The 18,144-nt window shown below is 42.9% G+C and overlaps 1 protein-coding gene across 1 annotated transcript in view; it reads left to right on the top strand.

Annotated features, from left to right (window-relative positions):
• uba1 (ubiquitin-like modifier activating enzyme 1) overlaps positions 1-18,144 on the top strand; it is a 297,482-nt gene that overhangs the window by 262,106 nt on the left and 17,232 nt on the right. Inside the window, exon 23 of the mRNA XM_087994098.1 lies at positions 9,464-9,565. Coding sequence (XP_087850224.1) covers positions 9,464-9,565 — 102 coding nt within the window. The remainder of the gene's footprint in view (positions 1-9,463; positions 9,566-18,144) is intronic.

The raw sequence follows: 18,144 nt of genomic DNA, 5'->3' as shown, positions 1-18,144 counted from the left end.
TTCACACCATGGGATCTGTGAGAACAGACATGGCCTCAGTTTAACATGTTATTCAAAAGGCAGCATTCCTAACTGTGCAGCACTCCCTCAATGCTGCACTAACATGGCAGCTTCGATATTTTTATTGTGCTCAAGTTCTGGAGTGGAACTTGAAACCTTGAACCTTCCGAATCCAAGGTGACCAATTGAGCAATAGCTGGCAAACTAACTCCTTTTAAAAGAGGCTAATGTTTAGCCTCAAACAAACACAGAAATTGCTGGGAAAACTCAACCAACCTGGCAGTACCAGTGGAGAGAAAGCAGAGTAAATGTTTCAGGTCCAGTTACCCTCCATCAGAACTTTGTTTAATGTTTAGCCTCTTGCCTTGATGCAAGCTTGAACCATGTAGTGATGCTTCAAAGCCAATTAATGGACTCAGTTTGCTACATTTCTTCCTTAAGATCCAGAACTTAATGAATTCATACCTATCATTTGAAACTGGAATTTAGCTTCTTGGAAAATCCACAGAAAGGTAATAAAATCTGTAATAGATCATGTGTGATTATATATTGTACCAAAGGGTATTGTAATATGCCTGGAAACATGGTGTTCCACAGGGATCAGTTCTGGGTCCGTTTTTGTTTGTCATTTATATAAAATATTTTGGGTGAGAGTACAGAAGGCATGGTTAGTAAATTTGCAGACAGCACTAATATTGTTGGCATAGTAGACAGTGAAGACGTTTTTACAAATGGGTCAATGGGCTGAAAAATGGCAGATGGAGTTCAATCTGGATAAATGCAAGCTATTGCAATTTGGTGTAATACACAAGGGGTTGTGCTTATACAATTAATGGTAGGGCCTTGGCTAGTGTTGTAGAACAGAGGGATTATATATAAAATATAGAATCCCTACAGTGTGGAAACAGGCCCTTCGGCCCAAGTCCACACCAACCCTCCGGAGAGTAACCCACCCAGACCCATTCCCCTACCCTATATTTACCCCAGACCAATGCACCTAACCTACGCACCCCTGAACACTGTGGAAAATTTAGCATGGCTAATCCACCTAATCTGCACATCTTTGGACTGTGGGAGGAAACCGGAGCACCTGGAGGAAACCCACACAGACAGAAGGAGAATGTGCACAACTCCACACAGACAGTCATCTGACACTGGAATCGAACCCAAGTCCCTGGTGTTATGCCTTAGCAGTGCTAACCACTGAACCACCTTGCCACCCTGTAGGGAATGTAGGGATACATATTTCTTTGAAGTTTGCATTACATATAGACAGGATGTTTAAAAAGACTTGCCTTCATTGCTCAGTTCTTTGAGTCTAGGAGTTGGGTAGTCATGTTGAGGTTGTAAAGGACATTGGTGAGGCCTCTTTTGGAATACTGTGTCCAGTTCTGATCACCCAATTATAGGATGGATATTATTAAGCTGGAGATGGTTCCGAAGAGATTTGCCAGGATGTTGCCAAGTATGGAAGGTTTGAGTTATAAATAAAGGCTGGATAGGCTGGGACTTTTTTCACTGGAGCATAGGAAGTTGAAAGGTGACCTTTTATAGATGTTTATAAAATAATGGGGGGGATAGATAGAGTTAATGATAGTTGTCTTTTCCTTAGGATGAGGGATTCCAAGACTAGGGGACACATTTTAAGTTGAGAGGAGAGAGATTTAAACAAGACACAAGGGGCAGACTTTTTACAGAGGGTGGTTCACATTTTGAATGAACTTCCTGAGGAAGTGGTGGACAATTGTGACGTTTAAAAGACATTTGGATAAGTACATGAATAGGAAAGGCTTGAAGGGATATGGGCCAGGAGCATATTCACTTCTCCGTTATTCATTAGGTGTGTCACACACAAGTAATCCAGGTCCCCAGGCTAATATTCTAGATCAGTGGTGCTGGAAGAGCACAGCAATTCAGGCAGCATCCGAGGACAGGCAAAATCGACGTTTCGGGCAAAAGCCCTTCATCATTCCTGATGAAGGGCTTTTGCCCGAAACGTCGATTTTGCCTGTCCTCGGATGCTGCCTGAATTGCTGTGCTCTTCCAGCACCACTGATCTAGAATCTGGTTTCCAGCATCTGCAGTCATTGTTTTTACCCCAGGCTAATATGCTGAGAATAGGGGCTTGAACCATGGCCTATAATGAAAATTGAACCCAAGATTAATATCGAATTCAGTTCAAAACAAGACTCTGAACTGTATTCAATAAAAGTCTGGAATTTAAAAAAAAATGAACCTAATGGTGATTGTGGTTAATAACCTGTCTGGTTCACTAATGTCCATCAAGGAAAGAAATCTGCTGTCCTTACCTGAATTTCAGACCCACAGCAATGTGCTGGCTGATTCCTAACTATCTGGGAAATGAGACTAGCTTAGCCAGAAACATCCTGTAAACAAATTTAAAACAAAAATCTAGGCACAAAGCAGTCTTTTGTTAACTCATACAATAAGAATTGAATTTTGCAAGGATTATTTTCTGACATGAGTCAGTTCCTCTGTTGCATCAGAGATAATAATTTAATTTTTTTTGCATAGTCAAAGTTTTGAGGGATCCTCTCTCCCATTATCGGATCCACAGCCTTGTAAAGGAGATCCTAATTTCTCCAGGAAGCCCCACACCCAAGTCTGATGCTTCCTGAAATATAATTCAAATCACCACGTCCTATTATGATGAATTTCCTATTGTGAGACATGTTTAATGCCACCTCATTTGGAGCCACCCTTATCCAAAAGGACGCATCCACTCTTGCGAGCGCATGGCTTGAACTGAAGTGTGCTGGCTGTAGGCTCACACAAGTTAGGACAAGATTCTGAATAACATTGATACTATAATCTCCAGTCTTTTTGAAAGATCAGGCAATGGCTGATGCAGTGATGCTTTGGAGTGTTTGAGGTAATCACAGATTAAACAGGGATTAAATGTGAGCAGTTAAAACTGCAGCCTGGGTGGGGGGTGGAGGCGGGGGGAGGTGGGGAGAAATAGGAAACCCTCTATAAGAAATGGACTCTAACCTCTGGCACTGCAAATTCTCAATCCTCACCGGATGGGAGTCCAGGTGAGCTGGGCTTAATTAAAACAGTCGTAAAAACACCAAATGCATTGGAAAAATAATTGAACATTTAGTCCAAATGACATTGGTACACGTCGTGTTCTCAAGTCAACCCCAACCCCTTTCGGAATGTATCTGTTATCAGCTGTGTCACATCCAGTTTCTCAGTGTCAACAGATGAAGTACTTTCTAACCAAACTGAATTTTTATTCAAAGTAAGTGAATCTTCCCCTTAAAGAGTTAATTATTTTGTTTTAGATTTTTCTGCTTCGAGGTACTGTATCATTCCAGATAGTGCAATCTCTATTTTAGCTTACTCCTTTCATTTCTGAGGAGGTTCAATTTTTCATTTAGCAGACCCACCAAATAGCAGGCTAAATTAATTTTATCGTCTGCAGGCTGTGTTTAGCACCGACAGATCATGTTTTGACTTATAAAAGCACAATCTTCAATGAGAAGCCGAACCTGTGGCAATTGCCCCACTTTAGCTGTTAACTTGCAAATAGTGAACAGAGACTGAGAGGGACTGCTCCTGAAATGTGTTCCTCATTAGCAACCTGCTTGCTATTATTTGGTTGCTCTTATTCCTGCAGTATGTGTGACATTAAACTGGCCTGTGGAATGATCAGACCAGCCTGGGCTGTTGGCTCACATCAGCCTGTGGCAGCATTTCCGCTCTCAGCTCTCTCCTTTTCCTCCCCCACTTCACATGTGGATTGATGGAGACAGGAAACGGGCTGGGAAGAGATGGAGCAGCTGTGGGTGAGACCCCCCCGCCCCCCCCTCCACCCCACAAACGCGCACTCCATTACTTTTGGAAAAGATGCATGAACTTAGCCAGATGTGCCAAGAAAATGTGACAGAGAGACCGATGAAATAATGGGGCGGGGAGCTTAAGACATTAATATGAGCTGGGAGATTTATGCAGCTTAATAGTGTTCTTTTTTTTTCATCCTGTACAAAGAGTTGAGAGGATGGAACGGATACCTGTACAGATAGGGAGTACATGTGTGTGGAGAGGGAGAACACATGACACCCGAAACTATGCATATATGGTTTGAATAAAGGGAAATTAGAACAAACCATTTGTATTATATCAGGTTTATAGGAGGAAAATGGATTAATAGCTGCTGTACTGATATCACAGCCAAATGCATCAATCACACCAGTTATTTGTCTCTTAAAAACTGTTTCCAATTGGAGACTGCAGTGGTAAACTGCTGACCCCAGAGCTTGCTGTAGTTTCCAAAGCTGCGGATTCTAGTCATTAGTGCTCACTTCTGTAACCTAAGGAAAGAAGGTTTACCTCTTATTATATATAGGGAGATGTATGTGGATATATACGTGTTTCATAATTTAACAAGTTCAGTCATTTTTTTTCTTGTGTTGTAGAGGCATTTTGATGTAGCTCAGAATTAGGGGAAGTGGGATGGGAGACTGTAAGGGTGGGGTGAGCCAAAGGGATTGAACCTTAAAACCAGATTGCAATCATTTTCACCTTGGAACTTAGTCACGACTACTGATTTTTATTGTTTTTTTTGGTTACAAACTATAAATTAGGCTGTGTGAGTACTAAAATGTTAACAGTTTTAAAAAATTAATTCATGGGAAGTGGCTTCGTTGATGGGGCCAGCATTTGTTGCCCGTCCCTAGTTGCCCTTGAGAAGCTGGTAGTGAGCTGCCTTCCAGTACCCACTGCAGTCCATGTGCTGTAAGTAGACCCATAGTGCCCTGAGGGACGAAATCACAAGATTTTGACCCAGCAACACTGAAGGAACGGTGATATTTTTCCAAGTCAGGATGGTAAGTGGCTTGAAGGGAGCTTGCAGATCGTGATGTTTCCATGTATCTGTTGTCAGTACTCTTCGAGATGGAAGTGCTTGTGGGTTGGGAAGGTGCAGTCAGGGGAGCCTTGATGAATTTCTGTAGATAGTACATGCTGCTGATATTGAGTGTTGGTGGTAGAGGGGTGGATGCTTGTGATGCAGCACCAGTCAAGGGGCCTGCTTTGTCCTGGATAGTGTCAAGTTCTTGAGTGTTGTTGGAGCTGCACTCATCCAGGCAGGTGGGGAATATTCCATCGCACTCCTGATTTGCGTCTTGTCAGTGGTAGACAGGCTTTGGGGAGTCAGGAGATGAGTTAATCACTTTAGTATTCCTAGTCTCTGAACTACTTTTGTAGCCACTGTGTTTTTATGGCTAGTCTAATTCAATTTCTGGGTGAAAGTGAGGACTGCAGATGCTGGAGATCAGAAAAGCACAGCAGATCAGGCAGCATCCAAGGAGCAGGAAAATAGATGTTTCGGGCAAAAGCCCTTCATCAGGAATGAGGCTGAGAGCCTCAGGGGTGGAGAGATAAATGGGAAGGGGGTGGGGCTGGGGAGAAGGTAGCTGACAGTGTGATAGGTAAATGGAGGTGGGGGTAAAGGTGGCAGGTCGGAGGGGAGGGTGGAGCAGATAGGAATAAAGAGCTTTTGCCCGAAACATCAATTTTCCTGCTTCTCGGATGCTGCCTGACCTGCTGTGCTTTTCCAGCACCACTCTAATCTAGACTCTAATTCAATTTCTGGTCAGTGATGACTCCCAGGCTCATTGAAAATGTTTTGAACAAGCCCAGTTTTTTGAGACAGTTTTAATTTGAAGTCTATATCTATTGTAAGTCACAGAGAGACTTGATTGAACCCTGTACCCACTGTGGCTGAACAGATGAGCACCTCACTCCCCAATCTCTACCACTCCCAGACAGCTCCTGCTACTAATTTCCTTGTTGAGATTTTTCAGAAATGGGACAATATATTAGACACTTCTCGTACACTGGGAGAGTGATGGAGGCAGATTCCATTGGAAGTTTCAAAAGAGAGCTGAATATATATATGGAAGGGATGAATTTCGAGGGCTATAAACTGGAGAGTGGGATTAGCTGGGTAGGTCTTTTGGAAGCCGGTATAGACATGATGGGTTGAATGGCCTCCATCTATACTGTAAATAGCATAATTCTACAAAATTCAAGGCACAAATCAATTTTTTTAATTTGAATTTTTTTTCTCCAAATGTGAAAATTTCTGTGAATTAGATTTATTTAAAGGTGATGATATCCTTGTTTTGGAACTGTATGAGTTCAAATGGGTTCAAATTCCACCACAACAGCTGAAGTAGTTTAAATTCAATGAATTAATAAATTTGCAAGATATTCTCATTAATTGTGGTTGTGAACCCATTTTTGATTGCTGTGAAAATGCATCTGCTTCACTAATATCCTTTAGAGAAGACAATCTGCTGTCCTTACCTGGTCTGGCCTATGTAAGACTCCAGACCCACAGCAACAAGGTTCGTTCTTCACAGTGCTGTGAAAATACCTGGACAGCCAATCAGACCAAGGGCAAATGGGGATGGGCAATAAATGCTGACATAGAGTCATACAACATAGAAGGAGCCCTTTGGCCACTGTCTTTGCCAGTAATGCCATCACTCAAAAGCTAAAGTTGAGTATTCTGTAGCTGCTGTTGTGAAATAAGGGCTGCTTTGTGAAATGTGGTCCCAACAGTGAAGCCAACAGTGTGGGTTCAATTCCCACACCAGCTGAGTTGACCATGAATAACTCTCCTTTCCAACTTCTCCCTTCGCCTAAGATGTGGTGATCCATAGGTTAAACTACCACCAGTTGTTTAGAGCCATAAAGATGTACAGCATGGAAAAGAGACCCTTTAGCCCAACTCGTCCACGCCAACCAGATATCCAAAAATATTCTAGTCCCATTTGCCAGCATTTGACCCATATCCATTTAAACCCTTCCTATTCATATACCCATTCTCTCTAATGAGAGAGCAGCCCTATGGTCCGGTAGAACTATGGTGAATTTAGTTTTTTCATGGAGTCCCAAATATAGAGGACTGCTACGGTGCCATAACGGTAGAGTCAGCTCAGCATTAGCTTTCCTCTGTGAAGCGGTTCTTTTCTATGTTAAAAGGTTCTGCTATTGATTTGAAAACAATGGGACTCCCTTCGGGGACTTTCTGTAAGTGATGTCACCCATTGTTTCACTCCACGGTTTTTCCAGTCATTGGCTCAGATAATGTTTTAACATAAAATCTTTTGTTTTCTGGTGAGTTGTGTTTGTGACACGGTGCAATTTTCAGGGAGCTAGTACAAATTCAACTGTCCGAATGGTCTCTGTCTCAGCTTTAGTCGCTCTGCCATGGAATGTAAATATTAAGCATACAGTCTGAAGTCTAAGTAAATTTGAAGAAATTTTAGCTTTTATTTTCGTAAGTAAACAAGTAAAGTTCAGTCTTGCCCTCAGGCTAAATTGCGTACAGAGTATCTGTCTCCAATGTACATGTGCAAACAGATGCATATAAACAAGGAGGAAAGTACGAATCATCTCTGTCCCCTTCACAAAACACACAAGCACAAATACAAACTTGGAGCTCTTTAACTCAGTGCTTCTCAACTTTTCTACGTCTGGAACCCCAGCTTCTAAAATTCCACAAACCCCCAAAACAAAAAGAATTGTATAATTGAACAGCTATATTTATTATTGTTTTTGTTTTGCTTACTTAATGTGAACTTAGGCAATTATTATAATCAAAATAACTATTACGTGATTTTTGATGAGCAATCATTCTCAAATCGCGTGTCAACATTCAACATTCAAACCTAAAGTCACATGGTTTCCCTCCCCTGTGAAAGCGCATTTTTTTTAAAAAATAAGTCTTAGTTCACCTTCTCCAGCACCTTCCAAATCCAGGGCCTGTACCATCCAGAAAGACCAGGGTTGTAGATGCATGGGAAGATCAGCACCCATGTAAACCACTCACCATCCTGAATTGAAGCTCTTTCCAAACAGTATTATGGGTATATCCACACCCATACCCACCAACCCCCAACATCCACCCCTCCCCACCCACCAACCAAAGCTTATTTTGTTTTTGTTATGGGCTGTGAGCAGCTGATTTGTGGTTACAAAGATCCAAGAAGTAAAAGTAGGCCATCCAGTCCTACAAACTTGCTCTACCATTCATTAGGATGGTGGCCGATCCTCTACCTCAATGCCATATTGCTTTCCTGGCCTTCCAACAACTTGTCAACTCATTGAATACCACTCTCCCATGCCATTGATACTTGTAACATCCCCTGCATCATTCAAGTGGTCGTGGGTCCAGCTCCCACCTCTGGAACCTGGGTGCAAAATACAAACCCACCCTTCACCATGCAGAAGTCCTGTACACCAGGCGTGCTGTGCTACTGGACGTACATATTTTGGATCAAAACATAAAACTGAGGCCCTATCTGTCCTTTGAGGGTGAATGTAAAAGATCCCAAGGTAGTGTCTTAATTGGGACGGGGACAATGGTATAGTGGTAATGTCACAGGGTTAGATTCTTTGATTCAAATCCCACAACTGCTGTTGGAAAATGAGCTAAATTAATAAAGATCTGCCTGGATGTCCTCTCCTAAAGGACATTATTGAGCCAGATTGGATTTCATAACAAGCAATGATACTTTTTCTAGGTTAGTGGTCATAGATTTAAGGTGATGCACAAAAGATGCAACAGTGATGTGAGGAAACCCTTTTTTTTTACCCAGTGGGTTGTTTGGGTGTGGAATGAACTGGCTAGAAGTGTAGTGGAGGCATTCAAAAGGGCATTGGATAATTTTGGATAAAACTAATGTGCAAGGGTATGTGGGAAAAGTAGGAGATTGGCACCTGGTGTTCAATTAATGAGCTAGTCCAGGCTCAATGGGCTAAATGGTCTCTTTCTACCCCATAACAATTCTATAAATTCCATAAATCCTTCTTTCTCCCTATACCCCTTGATGCCTTTACATGTATCGATTTCTTTCCTGAATATATTCAATGACATGGTCTTCACAACCTTCACTGGTAGAGAATTCCACAGCTTCACTAGCCTTTGAGTGAAGAATGTTTTTCTTAATTCAATCCTAACTGGTCTACCCCATGTACTGAGATGGTGTCCCCTGATTCTAGACTCCCCAACTCGGGAAAATATTCTCCCTGCATCTAGTCTGCCCAGATCTGTTAAAATTGTATCTATTTCAGTCAATCTCCTCTCATCCTCCTAGACTCTAGGAAATACAGGCCCAGTCAAACTAATCTCTCATAGGAGAGTCCTGACATCCCCGGTGTTGTCCTAGTGAACCTCAGTTACACTTTCTTTATGGCATGTATAGTCTCTCTTCGATAGGGAGGCCAAAACTACATGCAGTATTCCAGGTGAGGTCTCACCAAGGCCTTGTATAACTGCAGTAAGACATCCCTACAACAACCTGTCTTTTCTTTGTAAATGTTCTGTGATGACTCTTGGTAGACACCTTGAGACTATCACAGATCCTAGTCTTATACAACTATCCATGGTGACAATGTGACTAACTCTGTCTTTTTAATGTTGCAGTATCGTGATAAAGAATGGACATTGTGGGATCACATAGATGTCCAAGGCATTAAACCAAATGGTGAAGAGATGACAATGGCAGAATTCCTAGATTACTTTAAGGTAACGACAACTTCCTGTCTACTCCTTTGGGTCGTAAGTCTTTGAGACATAGAATCATACAGCACGGAAACAGACATCTTGGTCCCACTCATCCATGCCAACAAGATATCGTAAACTAATCTAGTCCCATTTACCTGCATTTGGCCCATTTCCCTCCAAACCTTCCCCATTCACGTACCTGTCCAAATATCTTTTAAATATTGAAACTGTACCTGCAACTACCACTTCCTCTGGCAGTTCATTCCATAAACTCACCACCCTCTGTTTGAAAGTATTGCCCCTCAGGTCTATTTTAAATCTTTCCCCTCTCGCCTTAAAGTTATGCCCTCTAGCTTTAGACTTCCCTAGGGAAAAGACCTTTGCTATTCGTCTTATCTATGCCCTGCATGATTTTATGAACCTTTATAAGGACTCCATTTCAGAACCCATCAGGTCCACAGATGAGCAGTCTATGGCAGTTATGCATTTTGCCTGACAGGTTTTGAGCTCTTTCTCATGAAGAAGATTTCATTTCTGATTTGTTTTTTTGTTGTTCCTTAACCACTGCTTGAGTCAGGGCTGTGGGTAGGTTAGCTCAGTTGCCTGGACAGCAGGTTTCCAATGCACAGTAATAGCAAAACAGTATGAGTTTAATTCCAGCTGACGTTACCAGGAAGGTTCTGCCTTCTAATCTCACTCCACACCTGAGATATAGTGACCCTCAAGTTAAACTTGCAGTCAACTCTCTCTCTCTAATAAGACAGTGAGACTATGATAACATGTGCAAGCATCTCTATGATTTAGCTTTAATAAGAAACCATGTTTCTGTGTGGTCCAAACATGAAGCGAAACTGCAATGAACCATAACACAGAGCCAAACAATGTGGGCAGTGATCTGTCAGGGCTTATGATGTTAGATAAAAACTCTGAAGTGACCAGGGGTAAAACAAGGCATAGGCCACTGCACTTGGATAACATGTTAAATATTTTAGTGAGGCTGGAAATAATATACAGCTGTCAACATAATTATCAAATGAGCAATGTTCCAAAGCCCACCTAACTTTGTTGAGACAAGACTACGAGTTTTATTGTTCTGTTTTTCTGCATCTTGGTTTATTTTCTGTGTTTTAATATGGCAGTGGAGAGTGGTAATACTAATTACCATCTTTCACCTTTCTTGTAATAAATACAAATGACAATAAATCAAATCAAATCAGATTGATATCGTGCAAATGTCCACTCCAACTTTTGGCAAAACTATTATTCATTTTTCATATGCCTTCTTATAGGTTAATCCCTGAAGTTTCGACAGAAAGTCCAAACTCTTTGCACTTACCTGAAGTCAAACTTGTACTATACAAATCTCTTCAATAGAAACTTAGGACAACATTACTGTGAAGTTGGCTGTTCAACTCATGTCTGTGCACATCAGCGTGCAATGTCAGAGCTTCCTCATCAGTGGTGTATGCTGCATTCCCTTCAATCTTGTCCCCCAAATATAGCAACAAGGTTCCAGTGGATACACAGCCCAGTTCAAACCTAAAGTCATTGAAATTGCGTAGAAAGCAATTAATTGGGCATCCAGTACAGCATTCAAGTTTTCAGGGAAGAGTGTTAGAGATTATTAAGAAGCTTTCTGCACAGCTTGAGCATGCGAATAAGAATAAACATGCAAACCCGGGAATGTCTGGTGTGCATGATCACAATTGGAAAATAAAGTTGCAAAGTGAATTGATAAAAATCACCAGATTGGCTTCTCAGTTTCATGAAGATCAACCTGGATCTTCAGCCTGGGAGAAGCAAGAACAGGGAGTGTCCAGAACAAGAGGGCATAGGTTTAAGGTGAGAGGGGAAGGATCTAAAAGGGACCTAAGGGGCAACTTTTTTCACACGGAGGGTGGTGTGTGTATGGATGAGCTGCCAGAGGAAGTGGTGGAGGCTGGTACAATCACGACATTTAACAGGCATCTGGTATATTAGTGGGAAGGGTTTACAGGGATATGGGCCAAGTGCTAGCAAATGGGACTAGATTTATTTAGGATATCTGATCGGCATGGACCAGTTGGACCGAAGGCTCTGTTTCCATGTTGTATAGCTTGATGACTCTGTGAGTCACTGCCAATTTCAAAGCCAGCCCTAAATGGTGTACCAGCTTTATGGAGAGAAACATTTTTGTACAGCATCAGAAGATCAGGATTTCACAGCGTCGCCCCACGAAACATGACAACAGACTTATTACACATCCACTATTTATAATCAAGCATTGGTCTGCATTATAAAAAAGTAGTCTTCTCATCTGGGTCGTGTTCAAGTCCTACCTTGTCAATGATATTGTTGCTGAAGATAGATTGCAAAGCAAAAATGACCAGCCATTGGATGTCTTCAAACAAGTCCTTCAGTGATAGAATGAGCAAAAAGTGAAATGATTATCTGATCAATATAGGAAAGTCTATATGTTCACAAAGGGAGGAACATATGGACTCCAACAATAGCTACCTTGTGAGAATTGGTGATTTTCTGGATTGTTAAAAGTTCAAATATCCTCAGGTGTTACCTCACATACGTTGGCTGGCAGGAGGAAGTATGGGTACAAATTTTGCATATTGGGACCACCCACACAGAAGGGAGTCTCCTCCAATCCTCATACAATCTAAAACTAATCCCGCTTCCCCATTCACACACCCCTCCCTAAGGAGACAAAACCCTCAACACCCAATGTGGCATGGTGTCTCAGTGGTTAATATTGCTGCCTCCCAGCACCAGGGACCTGGGTTCAATTCCAGCCTCAGGCGACTGTCTGTGTGGGGTTTGCATATTCTCTCCGTGCCTGCGAGTGTTTCGTGCAGGTGCTCCGGGTTTCCTCCCAAGACATGCAGGTTAGGTGGATTGGCCATGCTATGGTGTCCAGGGATGTGCAGGCTAGATGGGTTAGCCAGGGGAAATGCAGGGGTACAGGGATAGTGTAGGAGGATGAGTCTGGGTGGGATGCTCTTTGGAAAGTTGGTGTGGACTTGCTGGGCCAAATGGCCTGTTTCCACATTGAAGGGATTATATTCTATAATGCCTCATAATTTACCTAGATCCTGGAATCCTTTGGTGTCTTCATCCTGCATCAGATTGTGTAACACTACTGAGCTCTGTCACTGCTGGGACTGCCAGTGAATCAGAGTGGCTTCACTCTGCCTGTGGTTTATAGTATGAGGAATAGCATTTATCCAACACTGAGCTATTGCAACAATATACCTATGGAATATTCAGTTATATTTGCAATAGCAGTGGGAAGCAGTTCATAAATTTAATTCTTAATCTAACCAAGAAAAACTAGTTATAAACACAGTCAAGATTTTGTTTTCTTTTTAATGAGCATACCCATTTCCTTTGTGTCTTGTCAGACATCGACAAACCCAGATTAAGGATTCCTTGATTGCTGCCAAACTAGGCCTTGCCAAATATTAGGTTTTTCAGATAATAATAGTTGTTAAGAGCCATTCTATCATTGTGCACACCTCTCCTCCAGACATTATACAGAAACAACCACATTCCCCCAGTAATTGTCTGAGAACCCCTATCTTTCAAATGAGTATTAAATTATGCCAATCTCGCAACAATATCTGCAAAGGGTCCCCGTAGTGTTAGGTAAGGGGTAGTGTAAGGTAACGGAGCCTGTCCCCGTTACTCAGAAGGGAAGGGTGGAGAAGAGCAGAGCAATAGTAATTGGGGACTCGATAGTTCGGGGCACAGATAGGAGGTTTTGTGGGAACGAGAGAGACTCACGTTTGGTATGTTGCCTCCCAGGTGCAAGGGTACGTGATGTCTCTGATCATGTTTTCCGGGTCCTTAAGGGGGAGGGGGAGCAGCCCGAAGTCGTGGTCCACATTGGCACCAATGACATAGGTAGGAGGAGCGCTGAGGATGTTAGGCAGGCTTTCAGGGAGCTAGGTTGGAAGCTCAGAGTTAGAACGAACAGAGTTGTTGTCTCTGGTTTGTTACCCGTGCCACGTGATAGAGAGTCGAGGAATAGGGAGAGAGAACAGTTAAATGCGTGGCTACAGGGATGGTGCAGGAGGGAGGGATTCCGGTATTTGGATAACTGGGGTTCTTTCTGGGGAAGGTGGGACCTCTATAAACAGGATGGTCTACACCTGAACCTGAGGGGCACCAGTATCCTTGGTGGGAGGTTTGCTAGTGCTCTTGGGGGGGGTTTAAACTAACTCTGCAGGGGCATGGGAACCCAGACTGTAGCTTTAGGGTGCAGGACCTGGAATGTAGGGAGGTTAGGAACATGGCATCAATTTCAAAGGAGGGTGCCTGTAAACAGGAAAGTGGTTTGAAGTGTGTATACTTCAATGCAAGAAGTATACGAAATAAGGTAGGTGAACTTGCAGCGTGGGTTGGTACCTGGGACTTCGATGTTGTGGCTATTACGGAGACATGGGTAGAACAGGGACAGGATTGGCTGTTGCAGGTTCCAGGGTTTAAATGTTTTAGTAGGGTCAGAGGTGGGGGTAAAAGAGGGGGAGGTGTGGCATTGCTTGTCAAAGATAGTATTACAGCTGTGGAAAGGACGATGGATGAAGACTCGCCATCTGAGGTAGTTTGGGCTGAGGTTAGGAATAGGAAAGGTGAGGTCACCCTGTTAGGAGTTTTTTACAGGCCTCCTAATAGTCCTAGAAACGTAGAAGAAAGGATTGCGAGGATGATTCAAGAGAAGAGTGAAAGTAATAGGGTGGTTGTTATGGGGGACTTTAACTTTCCTGATATTAATTGGGAAAGCTATAGCTCAAGTTCGTTAGATGGGTCAGTGTTTGTCCAATGTGTGCAGGAGGGTTTCCTGACACAATATGTAGATAGGCCAACAAGAGGTGAGGCCATACTGGATTTGGTTCTGGGTAATGAACCAGGCCAGGTGTTAGAATTAGAGGTAGGTGAGCACTTTGGGGACAGTGACCACAATTCGGTGACCTTTACTCTAGTGATGGAGAGGGATAAGTGTGCACTGCAGGGCAAGAGTTATAGATGGGGTCAGGGAAATTATGATGCTGTGAGGCATGACTTAGGATGTGTGGCCTGGAAAAGTAAGCTTCAAGGCAAGGGTGTAATTGATATCTGGAGCTTGTTCAAGGAGCAACTATTGAGTGTCCTTGATAAGTATGTGCCCGTCAGGCAGGGAGGAAAGGGTCGTGTGAGGGAGCCGTGGTTTAATAAGGAATTGGAATCCCTTGTTAAATGGAAGAGGGCGGCCTATGTAAAGATGAGGCGTGAAGGTTCAATTGGGGCGATTGAGAGTTATAAGGTAGCCAGGAAGGACCTGAAGAGAGAGCTAAGAGCAGCAAGGAGGGGACATGAAAGGTCCTTAGTTGGTAGGATTAGGGAAAACCCTAAGGCTTTCTATAGGTATGTCAGGAATAAAAGAATGACTAGGGTAGGAATAGGTCCAGTCAAGGATAGTAGTGGGAAGTTGCGTGTGGAGGCTGAAGAGATTGGGGAGACACTGAATGAATACTTTTCGTCAGTATTCAATCAGGAACAGGACATTGTTGTCAATGTGAGTACTGAGTCACAATTAAGTAGAATGGATGGCTTTGAGGTATGTAGAGAAGAGGTGTTGGAAATTCTGGAAAGGGTGAAAATAGATACGTCCCCTGGGCCTGATGGCATTTATCCTAGGATTCTCTGGGAAGCAAGGGAAGAGATTGCAGAGCCATTGGCCTTGATTTTTATGTCCTCGTTGTCTACAGGAGTAGTGCCAGAAGATTGGAGGCTAGCAAATGTGGTTCCCTTGTTCAAGAAGGGGAGTAGGGATAACCCTAGTAACTATAGGCCGGTGAGTCTCACTTCTGTTGTGGGCAAAATCTTAGAGAGAATTGTAAGGGATAGGATTTATGAACATCTGGATAGGAATAATGTGATCAAGGATAGTCAGCATGGTTTTGTGAAGGGCAGGTTGTGCCTCACAAACCTTATTGAATTCTTTGAGAAGGTGACTAAGGAGGTGGATGAGGGGAAAGCAGTAGATGTGGTGTATATGGATTTTAGTAAGGCGTTTGATAAGGTTCCCCATGGTAGACTACTGCAAAAAATACGGAGGTATGGCATTGAGGGTGAGTTGGAGGTTTGGATTAGGAGTTGGCTGGCTGGAAGAAGACAGAGGGTAGTAGTTGATGGCAAATGTTCATCTTGGAGTGCCATCACTAGCGGTGTTCCGCAAGGATCTGTTTTGGGACCATTGCTGTTTGTCATTTTTATAAATGACCTGGAGGAGGGGTTAGAAGGTTGGGTGAGTAAGTTTGCGGATGATACAAAAGTCGGAGGAGTTGTAGACAGTGAGGAAGGATGTGGCAGGTTACAGCGGGATATAGATAAGCTGCAGAACTGGGCAGAAAGGTGGCAAATGGAGTTCAATGTAGCTAAGTGTGAGGTGATTCACTTTGGTAAGTGTAATAAAAAGATGAGGTACTGGGCTAACGGTCGGATACTTGGTAGTGTGGATGAGCAGAGGGATCTTGGTGTCCATGTACACAAATCTTTGAAAGTTGCCACCCAGGTAAATAGTGCGGTGAAGAAGGCATATGGCGTACTGGCTTTTATTGGTAGAGGAATTGAGTTCCGGAGTACTGAGGTCATGTTGCAGTTGTATAAGACTCTGGTGCGCCACATCTGGAGTATTGTGTGCAGTTTTGGTCGCCATACTATAGGAAGGATGTGGAGGCACTGGAACGGGTGCAGAGGAGGTTTACCAGGATGTTGCTTGGTATGGTAGAAAGATCGTATGAGGAAAGGCTGAGGCACTTGGGGTTGTTTTCATTGGAGAAAAGAAGGTTTAGGGGTGACTTGATAGAGGTGTATAAGATGATTAGGGGTTTAGATAGGGTCGACAGTGAGAATCTTTTTCCACGTATGGAGTCAGCTATTACAAGGGGGCATAGCTTTAAATTAAGGGGGGGTAGGTATAGGACAGATGTTAGGGGTAGGTTCTTTACTCAGCGAGTCGTGAGTTCATGGAATGCCCTGCCAGTAGCAGTGGTGGATTCTCCCTCATTATGGGCATTTAAGCGGGCATTGGATAGGCATATGGAGGATAGTGGGCTAGTGTAGGTTAGGTGGGCTTGGATCGGCGCAACATCGAGGGCCGAAGGGCCTGTACTGCGCTGTATTCTTCTATGTTCTATGTTCTATGTAGGGGTACGGGTGGGTTGCGCTTCGGGGGGGGCGGTGTGGACTTGTTGGGCCGAAGGGCCTGTTTCCACACTGTAAGTAATCTAATCTAAAAAGGGTTGAGAATTTGGGAATTGCCAGCACAGAGAGTGTCAAGGAGAAAAGCAGAGATGCATTTGAGGGGGAATGAGATAAACACAAAGGGGAAAAGAACAAAATAGAATGATGGAATGAGATAAATAATTTGTGTGAGAGTTGACTTGGGTGAAAATAAGCACCAGCATATACTGTATGGACTGAATAGCACAATACAACAGCTGTAAATTCAGTGGAACTCTGTGATTTCCTAACAGCCATTTCAAACATAGGAGTATAAGTGTTTGAAAGTCTTGATGTGAGTTGCTCAACTGAGCTGTTTGTCTGACAATTAATTATTTGGTTGCAGCATTTGGTCATTATTTTGCTGGTGAAGATTATCACTGTCATCATCATCATCATCAGTGAGCACACATTGTTAAAGATTTCAAAAGTGGAAACTGCTGGAAAAGCTCAGCAGGTCTAGCAGCATCTGTGGAAAGAAATCAGAGTTCAGTTCTGAGGAAGGGTCACTTGACCCAAAACGTTAACTTTGATTTCTCTCTATAGATGCTGCCAAACCTGCTGGGCTTTCCCAGCAATTTCTGTTTTTGTTTTTGATTTACAGCTTCCACAGTTCTTTCAGTTTTTATCTTTGTCAAAGATTTCAAGAAGGGTTTTGCCACAAACAGTTCAGCCCTCAGAGGGTTAAAGCAACAGTGCCGATCTGATACTGTATGCTGTAACCACCTTGGCACGACACAATCAAGAGTTAACGGTGAGAAGTTGGAAAAATTACTAAATTATCAAGGGGTCTTACTGGCAAATTTGGGGTAGGTGTGTATATGGAATTCAGCTCCTGTCTGATGGGCGGATGGTTCATTCTAGGTTCAAGGATAGCACACGCCGCAGAGGGGAGTGATCCTTGCCAATCGTGGTGAATGCAGGTAGACGAGTTAGTGCTGTCAACAGTGCAGACTCCTTAGAGCTGAGCCATCAAATTACTCTGTGTCTGCATTAGTCTGTTATCTTGGCCCATCTCCAGCTTTGCTTGCTGTGAGATTGGTTTCATAGCAAAGAAAAATACAACGGGATATCTAACCTCTAATTCTGAGCAACAAACCATGTGTATTTATTTTGCAAGAACTGGCGATAATGATGTGTTTCTGACACGGTGTAATATTTAAAGGGTGGAAGATAAGGCCAAACATTAACCAAACGGCAACATAATAAAAACGAGCATTGTACAAACATAAGCAGACTCCTTTACTTTCCACAGTACTCAAAACAAAGTGAAATTTCTCCCCATTAACTCTCAGGTTATTTTTCATTGGTTGTTATTCACTCGACCTGACCCAATAATAGTGAAT

The sequence above is a fragment of the Chiloscyllium plagiosum genome, unplaced genomic scaffold (genome assembly GCF_037043375.1).
Source record: "Chiloscyllium plagiosum isolate Xiang-an unplaced genomic scaffold, Cpla_swu_hap1 HiC_scaffold_14, whole genome shotgun sequence".
Classification (NCBI taxonomy): domain Eukaryota; kingdom Metazoa; phylum Chordata; class Chondrichthyes; order Orectolobiformes; family Hemiscylliidae; genus Chiloscyllium; species Chiloscyllium plagiosum.
The sequence above is the reverse complement of the archived record's forward strand: the minus strand, read 5'-3'. Positions and strand labels throughout refer to the sequence as shown.